This window comes from Ovis canadensis, chromosome 4 (genome assembly GCF_042477335.2).
Source record: "Ovis canadensis isolate MfBH-ARS-UI-01 breed Bighorn chromosome 4, ARS-UI_OviCan_v2, whole genome shotgun sequence".
NCBI classification, from domain to species: domain Eukaryota; kingdom Metazoa; phylum Chordata; class Mammalia; order Artiodactyla; family Bovidae; genus Ovis; species Ovis canadensis.
The window spans coordinates 43,698,883-43,713,828 of NC_091248.1; the positions used below are offsets into that span (position 1 = coordinate 43,698,883).

The 14,946-nt window shown below is 35.6% G+C and overlaps 1 protein-coding gene across 2 annotated transcripts in view; it reads left to right on the forward strand.

Moving 5' to 3' along the window:
* The window catches only part of ITGB8 (integrin subunit beta 8), a 93,919-nt gene that overhangs the window by 48,986 nt on the left and 29,987 nt on the right, over window positions 1-14,946 (forward strand). For both annotated transcript variants that reach the window (XM_069587636.1, XM_069587637.1), the window contains exons 4-6: window positions 5,460-5,706; window positions 7,039-7,204; window positions 7,789-7,947. In XM_069587636.1, the coding sequence (XP_069443737.1) occupies window positions 5,460-5,706; window positions 7,039-7,204; window positions 7,789-7,947 (572 nt within the window). The remainder of the gene's footprint in view (window positions 1-5,459; window positions 5,707-7,038; window positions 7,205-7,788; window positions 7,948-14,946) is intronic.

Genomic DNA, 14,946 nt, shown 5'->3' on the forward strand with positions numbered 1-14,946 from the left:
TTTATTAACTATCTTTACCTCTCTATTTTGTGTGTGATTTGCCCCATCCATACAAATTTGCTTATTTTTCTCATTGAATGTTAATTTTCAACAGCTTACAGATGAGGCTTATCATATATCATTTGCCTCTAAAAATATGACTAACAGCCTTTAAAAATGTCTTGCTCTTTTTTTTAATACTTAAGATTTGAAAATTACAAGGTGAATTTTTTCTACTTGTATGTTACATTTAAATTTATACACTTAGATGAATTTAGTTTGTTCTCTTTTGTAGACATAATGGTGGCTGAATCCTCCTGAAACTATAAAATAATAGTTCAAAACTTGATAAATTGTTTCAGTGCTGTAGATAAGCAATGGCAGTGGTGGTAACAATGCAGGAGGAAAATGGCCAGACTTGAGAGATAATGTGGAGGTTTTGTCCCCAGAGATTGGTGAAATCATTATGGGGCTTGATTTCAGTCAATACTGATGAATTTGTATATGAAAATACTATAATTGTCTAGTGTGTATAAGTTATCCTTCCTATAGCTTTGAAAAACTATATTTTTATAATCTGCATATATAGCAAATAATTATTAAAATAGGTATAATAAATTCATCTAAAAATGTACTGTGGCATCAAAGACATGCTAGCTTTAGGGCATAATATATAAAGCTGTATCTGGAATTTTACCAATTCCATATATATATATATATATATATACATATATATATATAAACTTCATTCCTTATGATGTAAAACTCCTTTACACTCTAACACAGAGATAAGAGTTGAGGGTCTGTTATAATGCATACTATGTGTAAAATACGTTTATTCCCTAATCTTATATTTATTTGTTAGATTTATTTATAGATAATCACTTTATTTTTGTCTGATAAAAACTCATGACCTTCTATGTAGCATCTATTAAGAATTTTAAAAGCTTTTATGGATATTTCTATTATATCATACACTGACTAAGCTTTTAAAAGAATATTAAGAATATGTACAAAATACACAAAATCAAATATTTTAAATGAGATTTTTAAAGTACACTTTCTTTTACTTTCTACTTCTTAAACTATACCTCTTTTTCTTATTTTTACCTATCAATCTTATAGAGAAATAATAACAGAAATAGGCCACTGATCCTAGTTGATATTCCCTAAGAACAGTGAAATGAGATGAAATCTTTAGGAGGGTAGGAAAGAGAAGAGAATTCTCTATTTCTGCTTCAGAAGTAATATATGACAGGGATTCATATAATTTATACTTCACTAACTGAAGAAAATGTTTCAAAGTTGATTCATTTTAATAATATAAAGAAAAAACTGATTTAGCGTAGCTTAATTTAAAATGTAAGATTCTTCAGGTATTCTTGAATTCAAAACTTAAAAAAAAACATACAGAGTCATGCATTTTTCGTCAACACCTGGCCCATATCCCTTATTTTAGCCCTACAGAAATCCAGAAATGTGCCAGAGTCTGTACGTTGCTGTTTCAAACCTGTCTCATTCTTGGCCCTTCTCCTTCCCCTGCCCAAAGACAATGAATAGAAACTGGCAGCTCTTTTTCCCTTCTACATGTCTCCATATTTTCCTATGACTTGTTAGTTTCATCTTATGCAGAATATTTTTAAGTTATCTTTTCTTAGTGTCCAGACATGTTTGTTGCAACTAGTTCTTCAGAGATGCTCACACCATTAAGTTGAGTGATTTAAAACTCATTCTAACAACTTTAGTTCTTTGGTCTATTCAAACCAATATTGGCATTAGCTGTAAGTAGGTCTCAACTTTCCTCCAAGTCCCCTTTCTTATTCTATGTCACAAACTATTTTTTTTGCCTTTGAAGTTAATCAAGGGAATAGGATTAGAGCCTTTAAAATCTCAAAATATGAAGATGAAGCTTTCCTGTAGCTGACATAAGTGGTGACATAAATATTTGGGGGCCAGATGATACTCTTTTCCTCTTACAGAGAGAAACTATTAATATTTAAGATCTCCTGAACTATGTGAAAGAAAGTATAAATATCAGCTTCTTACTATGGTATACATGTGGGCCTTTTCAAATGCTGTATGAAAATATTCTTCAATTATACTTTAAAGAACATTTATGAGTGGCTATGCATGTACCAAATCAGAGGCTTCAGAGATGACTAAACAGTTCTTATCCTGATGTTGCTTAGAATCTAGTAGTAACAATAATGGTAATAATTACTAATGTCTATATATTTGTGTGTGCCTGGTAAGTCACTTCAGTCATGTCTGACTTTTTGCAACCCTGTGGACTGTAACCCTCGAGGCTCCTCTGTCCATGGGATTCTCCAGGCAAGAATACTGGAGTGGGTTGCCATGCCCTACAGCAGATCTTCCAGACCCATGAATCAAACTGGCATCTCTTATGTCTCCTGCATTGGCAGGCGGGTTCTTTAACATTAATGCCATCTGGGAATTTACTAGATACGAAATATTGTGGTAAATATTTTCGATAGATCACTTCAGTTAGTAGCTCTTACTCACTAAAATAATCCACCCCCACGTAACTCCTCTCTCAGAGTAACATTTAAGACTTTTCTGCTGGACTTTATATTACAATGGTGATAGCCACAGATATTGTTTTATTTTTAGATTTGATTCTTTCTCATTCAGTATATTCAAAACCTTTTTAATGTCATTTTCCCTTTGAGCCCAGTGTTGGTGGAACCCCACTATGAACTGAATGAGGATTTTATCAAGGGACATAGTATCCATATTCCCATGAAAAGGTATTTATATCTACTGCCTATATGAAGAGAAGGTTTCTGTTTCATATCCAATTATCCAATCCAAAGCCAACTGGAGAGCATAACAAGGGAGTGTCATGAAGTGTCATTTGCTCATCAGCAAAATGTGGTAATCTAAACTTGGCCCCTTCAGCTTCTTCCTTAACAAGCAGTCTCGGGTCAGCCTATTTAGGGCTGCCTACCTTAAGCTCACTGCTTAAAGCTAAAACCTTTTAGGAAACTCAAGTGCCTTGCAGTTTTAAAGTAGTGATTATTGTTCTCTCCAGCAATGAGTAAAAGGCCTGTGTATAGAAAGATTTTCCTTTCTCCTATGGTGAAAATTTGTCTTACTGAGGTGTCAGTCCATGCTGAGGTCTTCCACTGACCCAGGTACATGCGCTAATGTCAGCATCTATGTAATCCAAAATCAAGCCACAGCAGACTGCACCCTCTAACCCTGGTCACTTGGCAAGGGTTCCTAAAAGCCGTCTTCTTTGCTGAGGCTAGTGAGCCTAGGATTTGCTTGCTCAGCTGTGAGCAGTTGATATGTGCTGAAAAGTGAAAGTGAAGTCGCTCAGTCGTGTCTGACTCTTTGCGACCCCATAGACTGTAGTCTGTGAGGTTCTTCCATCCATGGAATTTTCCAGGCTCTAAGAGTACTGAGTGGGTTGCCATTTCCTTCTCCAGGGGATCCTGACCCAGGGATCAAACTTGGGTCTCCTGAATTGCAAACAGGTGCTTTTACCGTCTGAGCCACCAGGGAAGCCAAGGCCCCTGAATGGCTGGAGCTCTCCCAATAGCTCAGGCCTCCAAGGACTGTGCTTTTGTTGATTCTGTACAGACTCTGCCTGTGGCTGAGATAACCAACCAACAGTATAACAACTCACACAATACACTGAATATCTGATGTATTTTTCAGTGACTCTGTCAAAATAGGCAACCATTCATCTTTAGGCAGAGCCAACATAAACTACAATGATCCTTGATGGTGAAATACCATGTGGCCAGTGCCTAATGCCTCCAGCCATTTGCCTAAGTCAACAGTTAAAAAACAACTACACAAATTAAAAAAAAAAAAATTAAATGCTGACCCACATATTAAAACACAAGCTCCTCCACACGAACTACACTTTCCAACATACTCCATTTCTATTTTTCATCAATTCAGCTCTGTCTACCTGATTCTATCATTCTCCTGAATTAAACTTCTCTACCCAAACGTCAGGTCACTTCCATGGGTAGACTTTTTCACCATATACTTAGAAAGCAGAACTGAATATATGCTCTCTGTAGGCAGCCCAGCTCCTAAAAAAAGGGAGTGAGAAAGTTGACTGGGCTGGGCTATGCAAACCCAATTTCTCCTCCCAAACTCAGGCAGATGAAACAGAGATGTTATAATAAAGAATTTTCCTGCATGTAAAGGCAAATTTAGGAATAAGTAAATAGCCACTTTCTTCCATAATTAATATTAATAAAACCAAAAAGCTTACTATTTTTAATACATTCCATAATCTGGCTGAAAAACATCTGAACTATTAAATAAGTTTATAATGTTGCTATTCTTATGCTATATTATGCTATTATTATGCTTAAAATATGCTATATGTTTAAGCATATTAAGAGTGAAAATGATTTGATAAATTATAGGATTCCTTTTCATAAGTAGATCAGGCTACTAATTATGTACTCAAGTTGGTATTTATTCATTTTTTTTCCATTCAAAATACTCCCCATATACAAATAATTAATGACTTACAAAGAATTTGCTTTATTGTTTAAAAAAGTAAAATTCAAATTGTCTGTATTTAAACTGATAACTTTTTACCACGTACTTTAAAAAGTTAAATACAGAAGTACTCATTCTGAAAGGTACCAGATCTTTGTATCACATGATAATGGACAGAGAGCTAAATAAAACTGTATTGCAAAGACAGTTGTCCTTTGGAGGCTCCAACAATTCTCCTTTTATGGTGAGTTTCTCTTCTCATCCAGTTCCTTTGCCTCTGTGATCCCTCTTCAATATATATGTTTCTTAAGCACTTATGCATTGTACAAATGCGGTCCCCTACATAGCTTAGGTTCTCGGTGTGGCTGCTGCATATCATTCTTTAGACCACTGTCTCATTTTTTCTTACAACTAATGGTTGGGAAGAATCTTATCAAACAACTCATGATGAGGTAGTAAGTATTCTGAATAGCTTAATGTACTTCTTAGTACCATAGTTTCTGCACCTCATATATAAATATGCCTTAACCCAGAAGAATTAATTTACACCTGCATCCAATAAGGGGTAAATTTTCTTAGAAGGCCTTTCTGGATGTCTTCAAACCTGAAAGTCACCTGCAAACAAACACAGTCTTCTAGTCTCTCATAACAGAATGCTGTTTGATGTCTGGGCTGTGCTTTACTAGACACTAGAAATGCAGGTGCATATGGTGATAAATATATTCCCTATTACATTTATATTGAGTTGGTCTGTTTGCTGTTATCTTTGCCCCATAGAATTATGAGAAATGCTTTGCAGAATTTGGAGACTAAAACATTGGTATGTTCTTCTAACTGCCTTAAAATTATTCCAGAATATTCCCAATTTTCTTCATTATGCACAAATTAGTGATCAATGTTCTATATCTAAAATGTGACTGATTTATTGATAGCTTAACCTGAGATGTTAAAAATGAATACTACACTATGTTTGTCTTTCTTTGAACTAGGAGCTGAAGCTAATTTTATGCTGAAAATTCATCCTCTGAAGAAATATCCTGTGGATCTTTATTATCTGGTTGATGTCTCAGCATCAATGCACAATAATATTGAAAAATTAAATTCAGTTGGAAATGATTTATCTAGAAAAATGGCATTTTTCTCCCGTGACTTTCGCCTTGGATTTGGCTCATACGTTGATAAAACAGTTTCACCATACATTAGTATCCATCCAGAAAGAATTCATAATCAATGCAGGTATCTAATACTAGACATGGACTTCCTAATACTAAACAAGTTTAAACCTTGTAAAATCTCATTTTGGTTTTATATCAAGGACTTACTAAATTATCTATTTTTGTTTTAATTAAATGAGAAATAAAAATATTGATAGAGGAAGGACATTCCTATTTGAAACTTCTAAGATTAAAAGGGGCTTTTATTTTTTATATTTTTCACTTAGTTTTTATTACAAACATTCAATAATCAGGCTACCCTATATATAAATACCCCTTTGAATATTCTGTATTTCTCTTTTTTATTGTTCCAAATTTGCTGAAGCAAGGCTTATCAATTTTAAAGCACTTTTTCTGCCAGTATTGCACCTACATTTCTATTACTGTATTGTGACTGTGTTTATAATTACTTTGCTTATAATGTTATTTCAAAGAAAACTCAGCTAGCACATGGAGGGTAGGTGGGTCAAAAAATGAGGATTTGTTTGCTAGAAAGAGTTCTTTTTCTTATCATTTTGGAAGGCTGATTATAAATAGTGTGTGCCCTACTGTGAAAGGAAAACCGACCTTTAAAATACAAATTTCTCACACAACATTTAGCCTGTTGAATTTCTGGAAAGCAAATATAAATGTGTCCAGTTCTCCCTTAACAAAACATTTAATTTTATCATCTTCTTTCTGACTTTCATACATTGCCCAAATCACTTTACAGCGTATAGTCTAATTTACCAAAACAGCACTGCTGTCTGTTGTAGTGGAAAAAGACTGATGCATCTCTATATGGAGCTTCATACACCTTCTCCCCAAGCACAGATGCAGTTGAGAAATAATCCTTACCTTTGAGGACATCATGGAATTCTCAAAAAAATTTTAATGAATTTTGACCATTCATCAATGATTCTACAAGAATCACTTTAAAATTAGCAAAATATTTTAAAATATCTAACAAAAGTACAGTATTTTAACTAAATTCCTAAAAATATTTCCCCAAAAGTGTTTTTCAGTTGTTCCATGAACAAATGTGATAGAAATCACTGAAAATTCTCATCTCCTCTTAAAAACTCAGAGTGTATATTAGCATAATAAAAGCCCTTAGGTGTCCTATATTAAAGGAACATGCTTAATCTTTATGTTTTGAAGCCAAGCTATTATATTCCTACCTGCAAAGAAATATTCAGCAATATTGAGCTTTTCTCTGATTTTATAAAATATAGATTTTTCTCTAATAAAGTTTTATTGGCAAAAAAAAATGTATTCCCTTCTCACATCAACCACACACTTTTACATGAGTAATATTTTGGATCTTTGAAGGACACATAGCAAAACAATTTGCATTTCTTCTTTACCCATACAGTGACTACAACTTAGACTGTATGCCTCCCCATGGGTATATCCATGTGCTGTCTTTGACAGAGAACATCACTGAGTTTGAAAAAGCAGTTCACAGACAGAAGATCTCTGGAAATATAGACACACCTGAAGGAGGTTTTGATGCTATGCTTCAGGCAGCTGTCTGTGAGGTAAGAAGTTTCATATTATTGAGTGTTTGCTCAGATATAAAATTCCCCAAGAATTTATGATTTCTCTTTGGTTTATGGAGTGAAACATTACAGAAAAGAATACATTCTTCTCCTATCACTTACTTGTCACCAATGATACTCATTTTGGTATGTGTTCAGGACAGAGGGACTAAATTAGGAGAAGTTTATAAATAGGGAAAGATACAAGGGAAAGAAAACCTTATGTTCTTGGAAAATCATTTCCAAAAGGGCTGCTCTTTCCACTCACTGCTCTGCAAGGAAGAGCCAGGAATAGCTTGTTGTCCTACTCACATCACATTAGGCAGTCTGAGCTTTGTAAACCTGGCCTGTGCTTCCTCTGTGGGAACACCAGAAGTCTCTTGCCAGGAACCAGTGTGGTTTAATGGCTGTGGAAGAGGATATACAAATAAAAGTTAATGGTATTTGTGAAACAGCGTTGAATTTATGCACATAATTCTAGCCTGACTTAATGTTTGTTAACTTATATTTAATGTTTACTTCAGATACAGACCACAGTAAAATCTATGTTATTGTACAAGATCTAATTACATGTTTATCTTAAGAGTCATATTGGATGGCGAAAAGAAGCTAAAAGATTGCTGCTGGTGATGACAGATCAGACATCTCATCTTGCTCTCGATAGCAAGTTGGCAGGCATAGTGGTGCCAAATGACGGAAACTGCCATCTGAAAAACAATGTCTACGTCAGATCAACGAGCATGGTAATGTAACAATAGCCTATTAGTAATTATGACTCTTTGGGTTAGTATAAGTTTAAATTGGCAATTTCAGCTGTCCCTGTACCAAGAAATTACCTAAAGGGTCATGATGCAGAGTCAGGACAAGTCATGAGAGACAAGTTATAGAACAATGCAATCTATAAATTTTGATCAATAAAATGTAAGGCTGAAATACATGGACAACATCTAGTAGCTGACTCTCTAATGTCCTACAAAGCAATGTATAATTTATGAAAATAAAAGTGATAGAAAAGCTTACTTTTTTATGCAACTGAAGAACCTTCAAAGGAAAAGAGCATATACATATATGTTTGCCTGACTACTTATAGCTAGTTCTACAGGGTTAGTATTGAAAAACATATTAGAGATGAAGAAAAGTGTATTTGGCCTGAGGAATCCTCAGAGAAAAACAAAATCTAAGTAGAGACTAGGGGAAAAAAGGAGTAAAACAAGGTTGGCTTTTAATATTTTATACTTCACTCCTTCCTTCTGAAGTTTATCGGTATTTGGGCTTCCCTGGGTGACTCAGATGGTAAATAATCTACCTGCAATGCTGGAGACCTGGGTTTGATCCCTGGGTTGTGAAGATCCCCTGGAGAAAGGAGCTTCCTGAGGGTTAGTTTCACCTCTGAATCATATATTTAAATACAATCTCCTAGACCCATATTTCCCAGCATTAGCTATTCTACATGTAGAAAATCAATTGCATAAAGCATCATTTATTTGTGATGTGATCCCTGTTTATACATGCATGCAAATGTTAGAACAAAAGTTTCCAAACTTTCTTATATTGTGGCACCTAGGTCTCAGTAATCTTTACCCTGGTACACAAGGGCAAAACAAACAGACCGCCTGACAGTTCCGTGTATTAAGTAGTTAGGGCCAAATAACATACCTATTTATGTTCTAAAAGCCTAGTAGCCAGTTAAAACAATAATACAGATGAATCATATATATGTATATATATATGTGTAGATATATATATAATTTGTGTCATTCTTAGTAAATATGTTATAATGGGAGCTTCCCAAGCCTTGGAATCAAACAGGACATAGCCACCCTCATTTTCTGCTACATACTGATTTTCATGCTGCTTAGTTTTGCTAAATATGACATCATGTAAAAGAACAGAGCCAAATGTAATCATAAAGCTGTGAACCACTTCCAGATGGTAGTTCATGGATACCTGACAGATGTCGAGTATTGCTATGCTTCCCTTAAATATTTAAGATATTTTGCAGCACCCTGGTGAGTGTACCACAGGGCTTGAAGACACCTCATGCACAGTTTGGGAAGTGTAATATCAGAAGCATATAAATTATGCTGAAATGTGTGTGGTTCCTACAAGTGAAATTTAAATCGTTTTAGTTAGTTAATCTGAAATGCCCTACCAGACTTTTTGAAAGTCTAAAGGAACAACTGCATTACCACATAAAACAAGATCAACCCTTGGTTGGTTTAGATTCCTGAAAGCAACCTTAACATTTAAAGATTTTTTTAAAGTAGATAGAATTTGAATTTTAAAATCTAGGATTTGGAGTTATTCCCTTAGTGTCCTTCTCATTGTTGATTCTCTCTTACTCAGTCACATTTCACTTCATTGGATTCATCCATTTTAGTCATTTCTTATCTTTCCTTCTGTTCAATCTCTTTTAATCTGAGATAGAGTTCTAATTCATTTACTGGGAGTTGAGAGAAGACAAGAGGAACCATTCTATTGTGAGAAAAAGAGAAGCTTTTTTTAAGGAAAAATAATAATTACATTATTCTCAAACTGCATTGCAATTATCCTTTTAAAGTTTTGCCAAGTCACTGAAGTCAGCTCTCCACATTGTACTTTAGATGGTGCTGCTGCTCATCTAGGAAGGATTCCTTAAGGCAAAGAAATGTTCTCATACTTTTAGACACATTCCATGCCATATAACCTTACAGAAACAAAGTATAATTCTGGTGGAATTTTACACAGTGTTTGGACTCATATATCAGGAATTTGGACAAACTATCATGAAATGTATTTGTCTTATTGAACACTTTTACCTATTTAAAAGAATGAACATATCACTGATAACCTTCCACATGTCACTGATAGGTACTGAATAAACCAATATTGCTACTACCTTAGAAGAGTATTTTACCTCATTTATCCCAGGCGTGTGTTTTAAGGAGTCCTTTCTTAACAAGTCTTATTCCCTTCATTTCCAGGCACACTGCCCTAAAACAAAAGAAATTCAAGCATTTTGATTGATCCCTTGACTGTGCACTTATACACACAAGATGTACTACTGCTCTGAAACCTCCTCTATCCAAAGCTACCCTGAGCCTAACTCTAAGCACATTTATCTGCTCATATTAAAACGACTTCTATTCTCTCCTGTTCAGCCATTACAGAGGAATTTGAAAGGATAAAGTTTAGACAAGCAATAAAATATTTTGCTTCTTAGTTTTATCTCCAGCAGCCAATACCAGTAATGTTGAATAGTATCTGGGCCTCTTGGTCCAAGACTCTGGTTCTTTCATTTATAAAAGGTAATAATTGATAAAAGCCATTTCATATGTCTAATTTACATCGTCCAGAGTTCTACTGCTTATTCACACAGCTATTTCATGAGGATCAATGTGAATTTCAGAATAGTAACATCTACCATATTTTGAGGTTTTATTAACTGAAATCACTGTTGCTACATACAGTATCAGTATACTGCACACAGTACAGTGCATACTATATGAAATTTATCTTTATAACAACTCAGTAAGGTAGTCATAATTATCTTTCTTTTATAAATAGAAAAACTGAGCATATAAGAAATTAAGAAACTTGACTGAGGACACACAGCTAAAAAGTTAATCAGTAGCAGAATCAGGGTTCAATCCAGTTCAATCTTTTAATAAATATGTATTCTTAACTACTTTGCCATACTGTCTCAAGGGATACCTAGAAGAAATAAAGTGGTGAAGTTCTTGGTGTAAATTTTGCTCTACTTTCTAGTTGCAATCTTACTTATAGAATAAATAAAATAAAGTATATAATTTTTCTTATATATATTACATGATGAGATAAATTTTTAAATAATTCATATTTAAACATTATTATATTTTATATATGACCATTGGCAAATAATGTTATAGTATTAACTAAATTACATTTTCCACTGCTTTTTCTCCAAGTGCCAGAATGAAAAACTTGAGTAGTAATATAGTTTTATAATTTACCAGTTATAATTTATAACAGTTTAAAATTTAAAAATTAATTCTAAAATGGTAGCTGCTGCTGCTGCTAAGTCACCTCAGTCATGTCCGACTCTGTGCGACCCCAGACGGCAGCCCACAAGGCTCCCCGGTCCCTGGGATTCTCCAGGCAAGAACACTGGAGTGGGTTGCCATTTATTAATGGTGTAGAAGACAAGTTGTTGATACTGAGGCTTTAGAATTTCATCCTGTTTCCCTACCCAGCTCCTCCAGGGTGATTCCCAACCTCATTCAGAGCCCTCTTCATAACCAGTCACCCCCACCCTCAACCACGAGTAACGCCAGGGTCTCCAATAACAATGAAACGGGCCCAGGGAGCAAGTATTTGGAAGTGGCAAACAGGTCACACAATGAACCATTATTAATGAGATTTTTAAATATTGCTGTGACTCTCAGTCCTCATGGAGAGATGCAAATAGGCAAGATCCTACCACACTGCTAATTGCATTTAGTAGGTTAGATTTGGTGTTTCTTTCTCTGAACCTTTTTTTCTTTTTGTGCCTCACCATTTTAAGGTCAGTGATTCTTCACTCCTCCTCTCATTTAACTCCCCAGAAGTCCTTTAATTTATATAGTCTCATAGAAATTACTAATATGTCATAAGAATAATAAAGTTAATTTCAACATAGCTAAACTAAAGCATATAATCAAAACTTTCACCCTATTTCCTGATTCATACTTTTTCTCTGCTTAACACTGTATAAAAAACTTTCAAAATTAAACAGATAAGATTAGAGTGTTAGCACCTCTGGGTTTTATGAACATGCACCATCAGCAAAGTAAAGGGAATTTCACCCAGGCAAAAAGCACCTAGAAAGTTTTAAGTTTGTATGCAATTTTTTTTAATATTGTTATGACTTTTAGTTTAAGGTAAGAGAAAACTTTCAGCAAGAGAAAAACAGAGTGACATACAGGGAACACCCATAAGGCTATCAGCTGATTTTACAGCAAGTTTTGCAAGGGAGGGACATGACACACTTAAAAGTGCTGAAAGGGAAAAAACCCTACAACCTAGGATAGATACTCTGTACAGCAAGTTATCATTCAGAATTCAAAGATATATAAAGAGCACCTCAGACAAGCAAAAACTAAGAGAGTTAATCAATATTATCCAAACTTAAATGTTAAATGAAAAAGAAAAGGCTGTAACTAAGAAATAAATTATAGGAAGGGGGAAACACCACTGGTAAAGGCAGATATATGGTAACATGGTAGTTCAACTACATAAATAAGCTAGTGAAAAGGTTACAAGACAAAATTATAGAATCAACTAAAACTATAATAAATAGTTAAGGGATAGGAATGAAAATGTAAAACATGATATCAAAAACACAAAAGGTGGAAAGGGGATAGTAAAAAATTTAGCTCTTCTACAATATGTTTAAACTTAAATGACTATCAGCTTAAAACAGGCAGACATAGTTATACATCAGCATACATGAACTCCATGGTAACCACAAATCAAAAACCTATAATAGGTATACAAAAGCTAAAATGAAAAGATATGAACTAAAGTCTACTACCAAACTAAAAAGAGATGAACACAAGCATACTATCTAAAGCAAATCATCAAACTACAAAGGAACAGACTGAAATAAGACAAAACAGAGAAACAACCAGAAAAAAGTAACAAAATGGCAATAAGCACATAGTTCAGTTCACTTCAGTTCAATTGCTCAGTCCTGTCCAACTCTTCGTGACCCCATGAATTGCAGCTCGCCAGGCCTCCCTGTACATCACCAACTCCCAGAGTTCACTCAGACTCACATCCATCGAGTCAGTGATGCCATCCAGCCATCTCATCCTCGGTCGTCCCCTTCTCCTCCTGCCCCTAATCCCTCCCAGCATCGGAGTCTTTTCCAATGAGTCAACTCTTCGCATGAGGTGGCCAAAGTACTGGAGTTTCAGCTTTAGCATCATTCCTTCCAAAGGAATCCAAGGGCTGATCTCCTTCAGAATGGACAGTTTGGATCTCCTTGCAGTCCAAGGGACTCTCAAGAGTCTTCTCCACAGTTCAAAAGCATCAATTCTTCGGCGCTCAGCCTTCACAGTCCAACTCTCACATCCATACATGACTACCGGAAAAACCATAGCCTTGACTAGACGGACCTTTGTTGGCAAAGTAGTGTGTCTGCTTTTGAATATGCTATCTAGGTTGGTCATAACTTTTCTTCCAAGGAGTAAGTGTCTTTTATTTCATGGCTGCAGTCACCATCTGCACTGATTTTGGAGCCCAAAAAATAAAGTCTGACACTGTTTCCACTGTTTCCCCATCTATTTCCCATGACGTGATGGGTCCAGATGCCATGATCTTTGTTTTCTGAATGTTGAGCTTTAAGCCAACTTTTTCACTCTCCTCTTTCACTTTCATTGAGAGGCTCTTTAGCTCCTCTTCACTTTCTGCCATAAGGGTGGTGTCATCTGCATATCTGAGGTTACTGATATTTCTCCCGGCAATCTTGATTCCAGCTTGTTTCTGTTTCCCATGATGTACTCTGCATAGAAGTTAAATAAGCAGGGTGACAATACACAGCCTTGACGTACTCCTTTTCCTATTTGAAACCAGTCTGTTGTTCCATGTCCAGTTCTAACTGTTGCTTCCTGACCTGCATACAGATTTCTCAAGAGGCAGGTCAGGTGTTCTGGTATTCCCATCTCTTGAAGAATCTTCCACAGTTTATTGTGATCCACACAGTCAAAGGCTTTGGCATAGTCAATAAAGCAGAAGTAGATGTTTTTCTGGAACTCTCTTGCTTTTTCCATGATCCAGTGGATGTTGGCAATTTGATCTCTGGTTCCTCTGCCTTTTCTAAAACCAGCTTGAACATCAGGAAGTTCATGGTTCACATATTGTTGAAGCCTGGCTTGGAGAATTTTGAGCATTACTTTATAGCCTGTGAGATGAGTGCAATTGTGCAGTAGTTTGAGCATTCTTTGGCATTGCCTTTCTTTGGCATTGGAATGAAAACTGACCTTTTCCAGTCCTGTGGCCACTGCTGAGTTTTCCAAATTTGCTGGCATATTGAGTGCAGCACTTTCACAGCATCATCTTTCAGGACTGAAATAGCTCCACTGGAATGCCATCACCTCCACTAGCTTTGTTCATAGTGATGCTTTCTAAGGCCCACTTGACTTCACATTCCAGGATGTCTGGCTCTAGATGAGTGATCACACCATCGTGATTATCCGGGTCATAAAGATCTTTTTTGTACAGTTCTTCTGTGTATTCTTAACCACCTCTTCTTAATATCTTCTGCTTCTGTTAGGTCCATACCATTTCTGTCCTTTATCAAGCCCGTCTTTGCATGAAATGTTCCCTTGGTATCTCTAATTTTCTTGAAGAGATCTCTAGTCTCCCATTCTATTGTTTTCCTCTATTTATTTGCATTGATCGCTGAAGAAGGCTTTCTTATCTCTTCTTGCTATTCTTTGGAACTCTGCATTCAGATGCTTATGTCTTTCCTTTTCTCCTTTGCTTTTCATTTCTCTTCTTTTCACAGCTATTTGTAAGCCTTTCACAGACAGCCATTTTGCTTTTTTGCATTCCTTTTCCATGGGGATGGTCTTGATCCCTGTCTCCTGTACAATGTCACGAACCTCATTCCATAGTTCATCAGGCACTCTATCTATCAGATCTAGGCCCTTAAATCTATTTCTCACTTCCATTGTATAATCATAGGGATTTGATTTAGGTCATACCTAAATGCTCTAGCGGTTTTCCCTACTTTCTTCAAT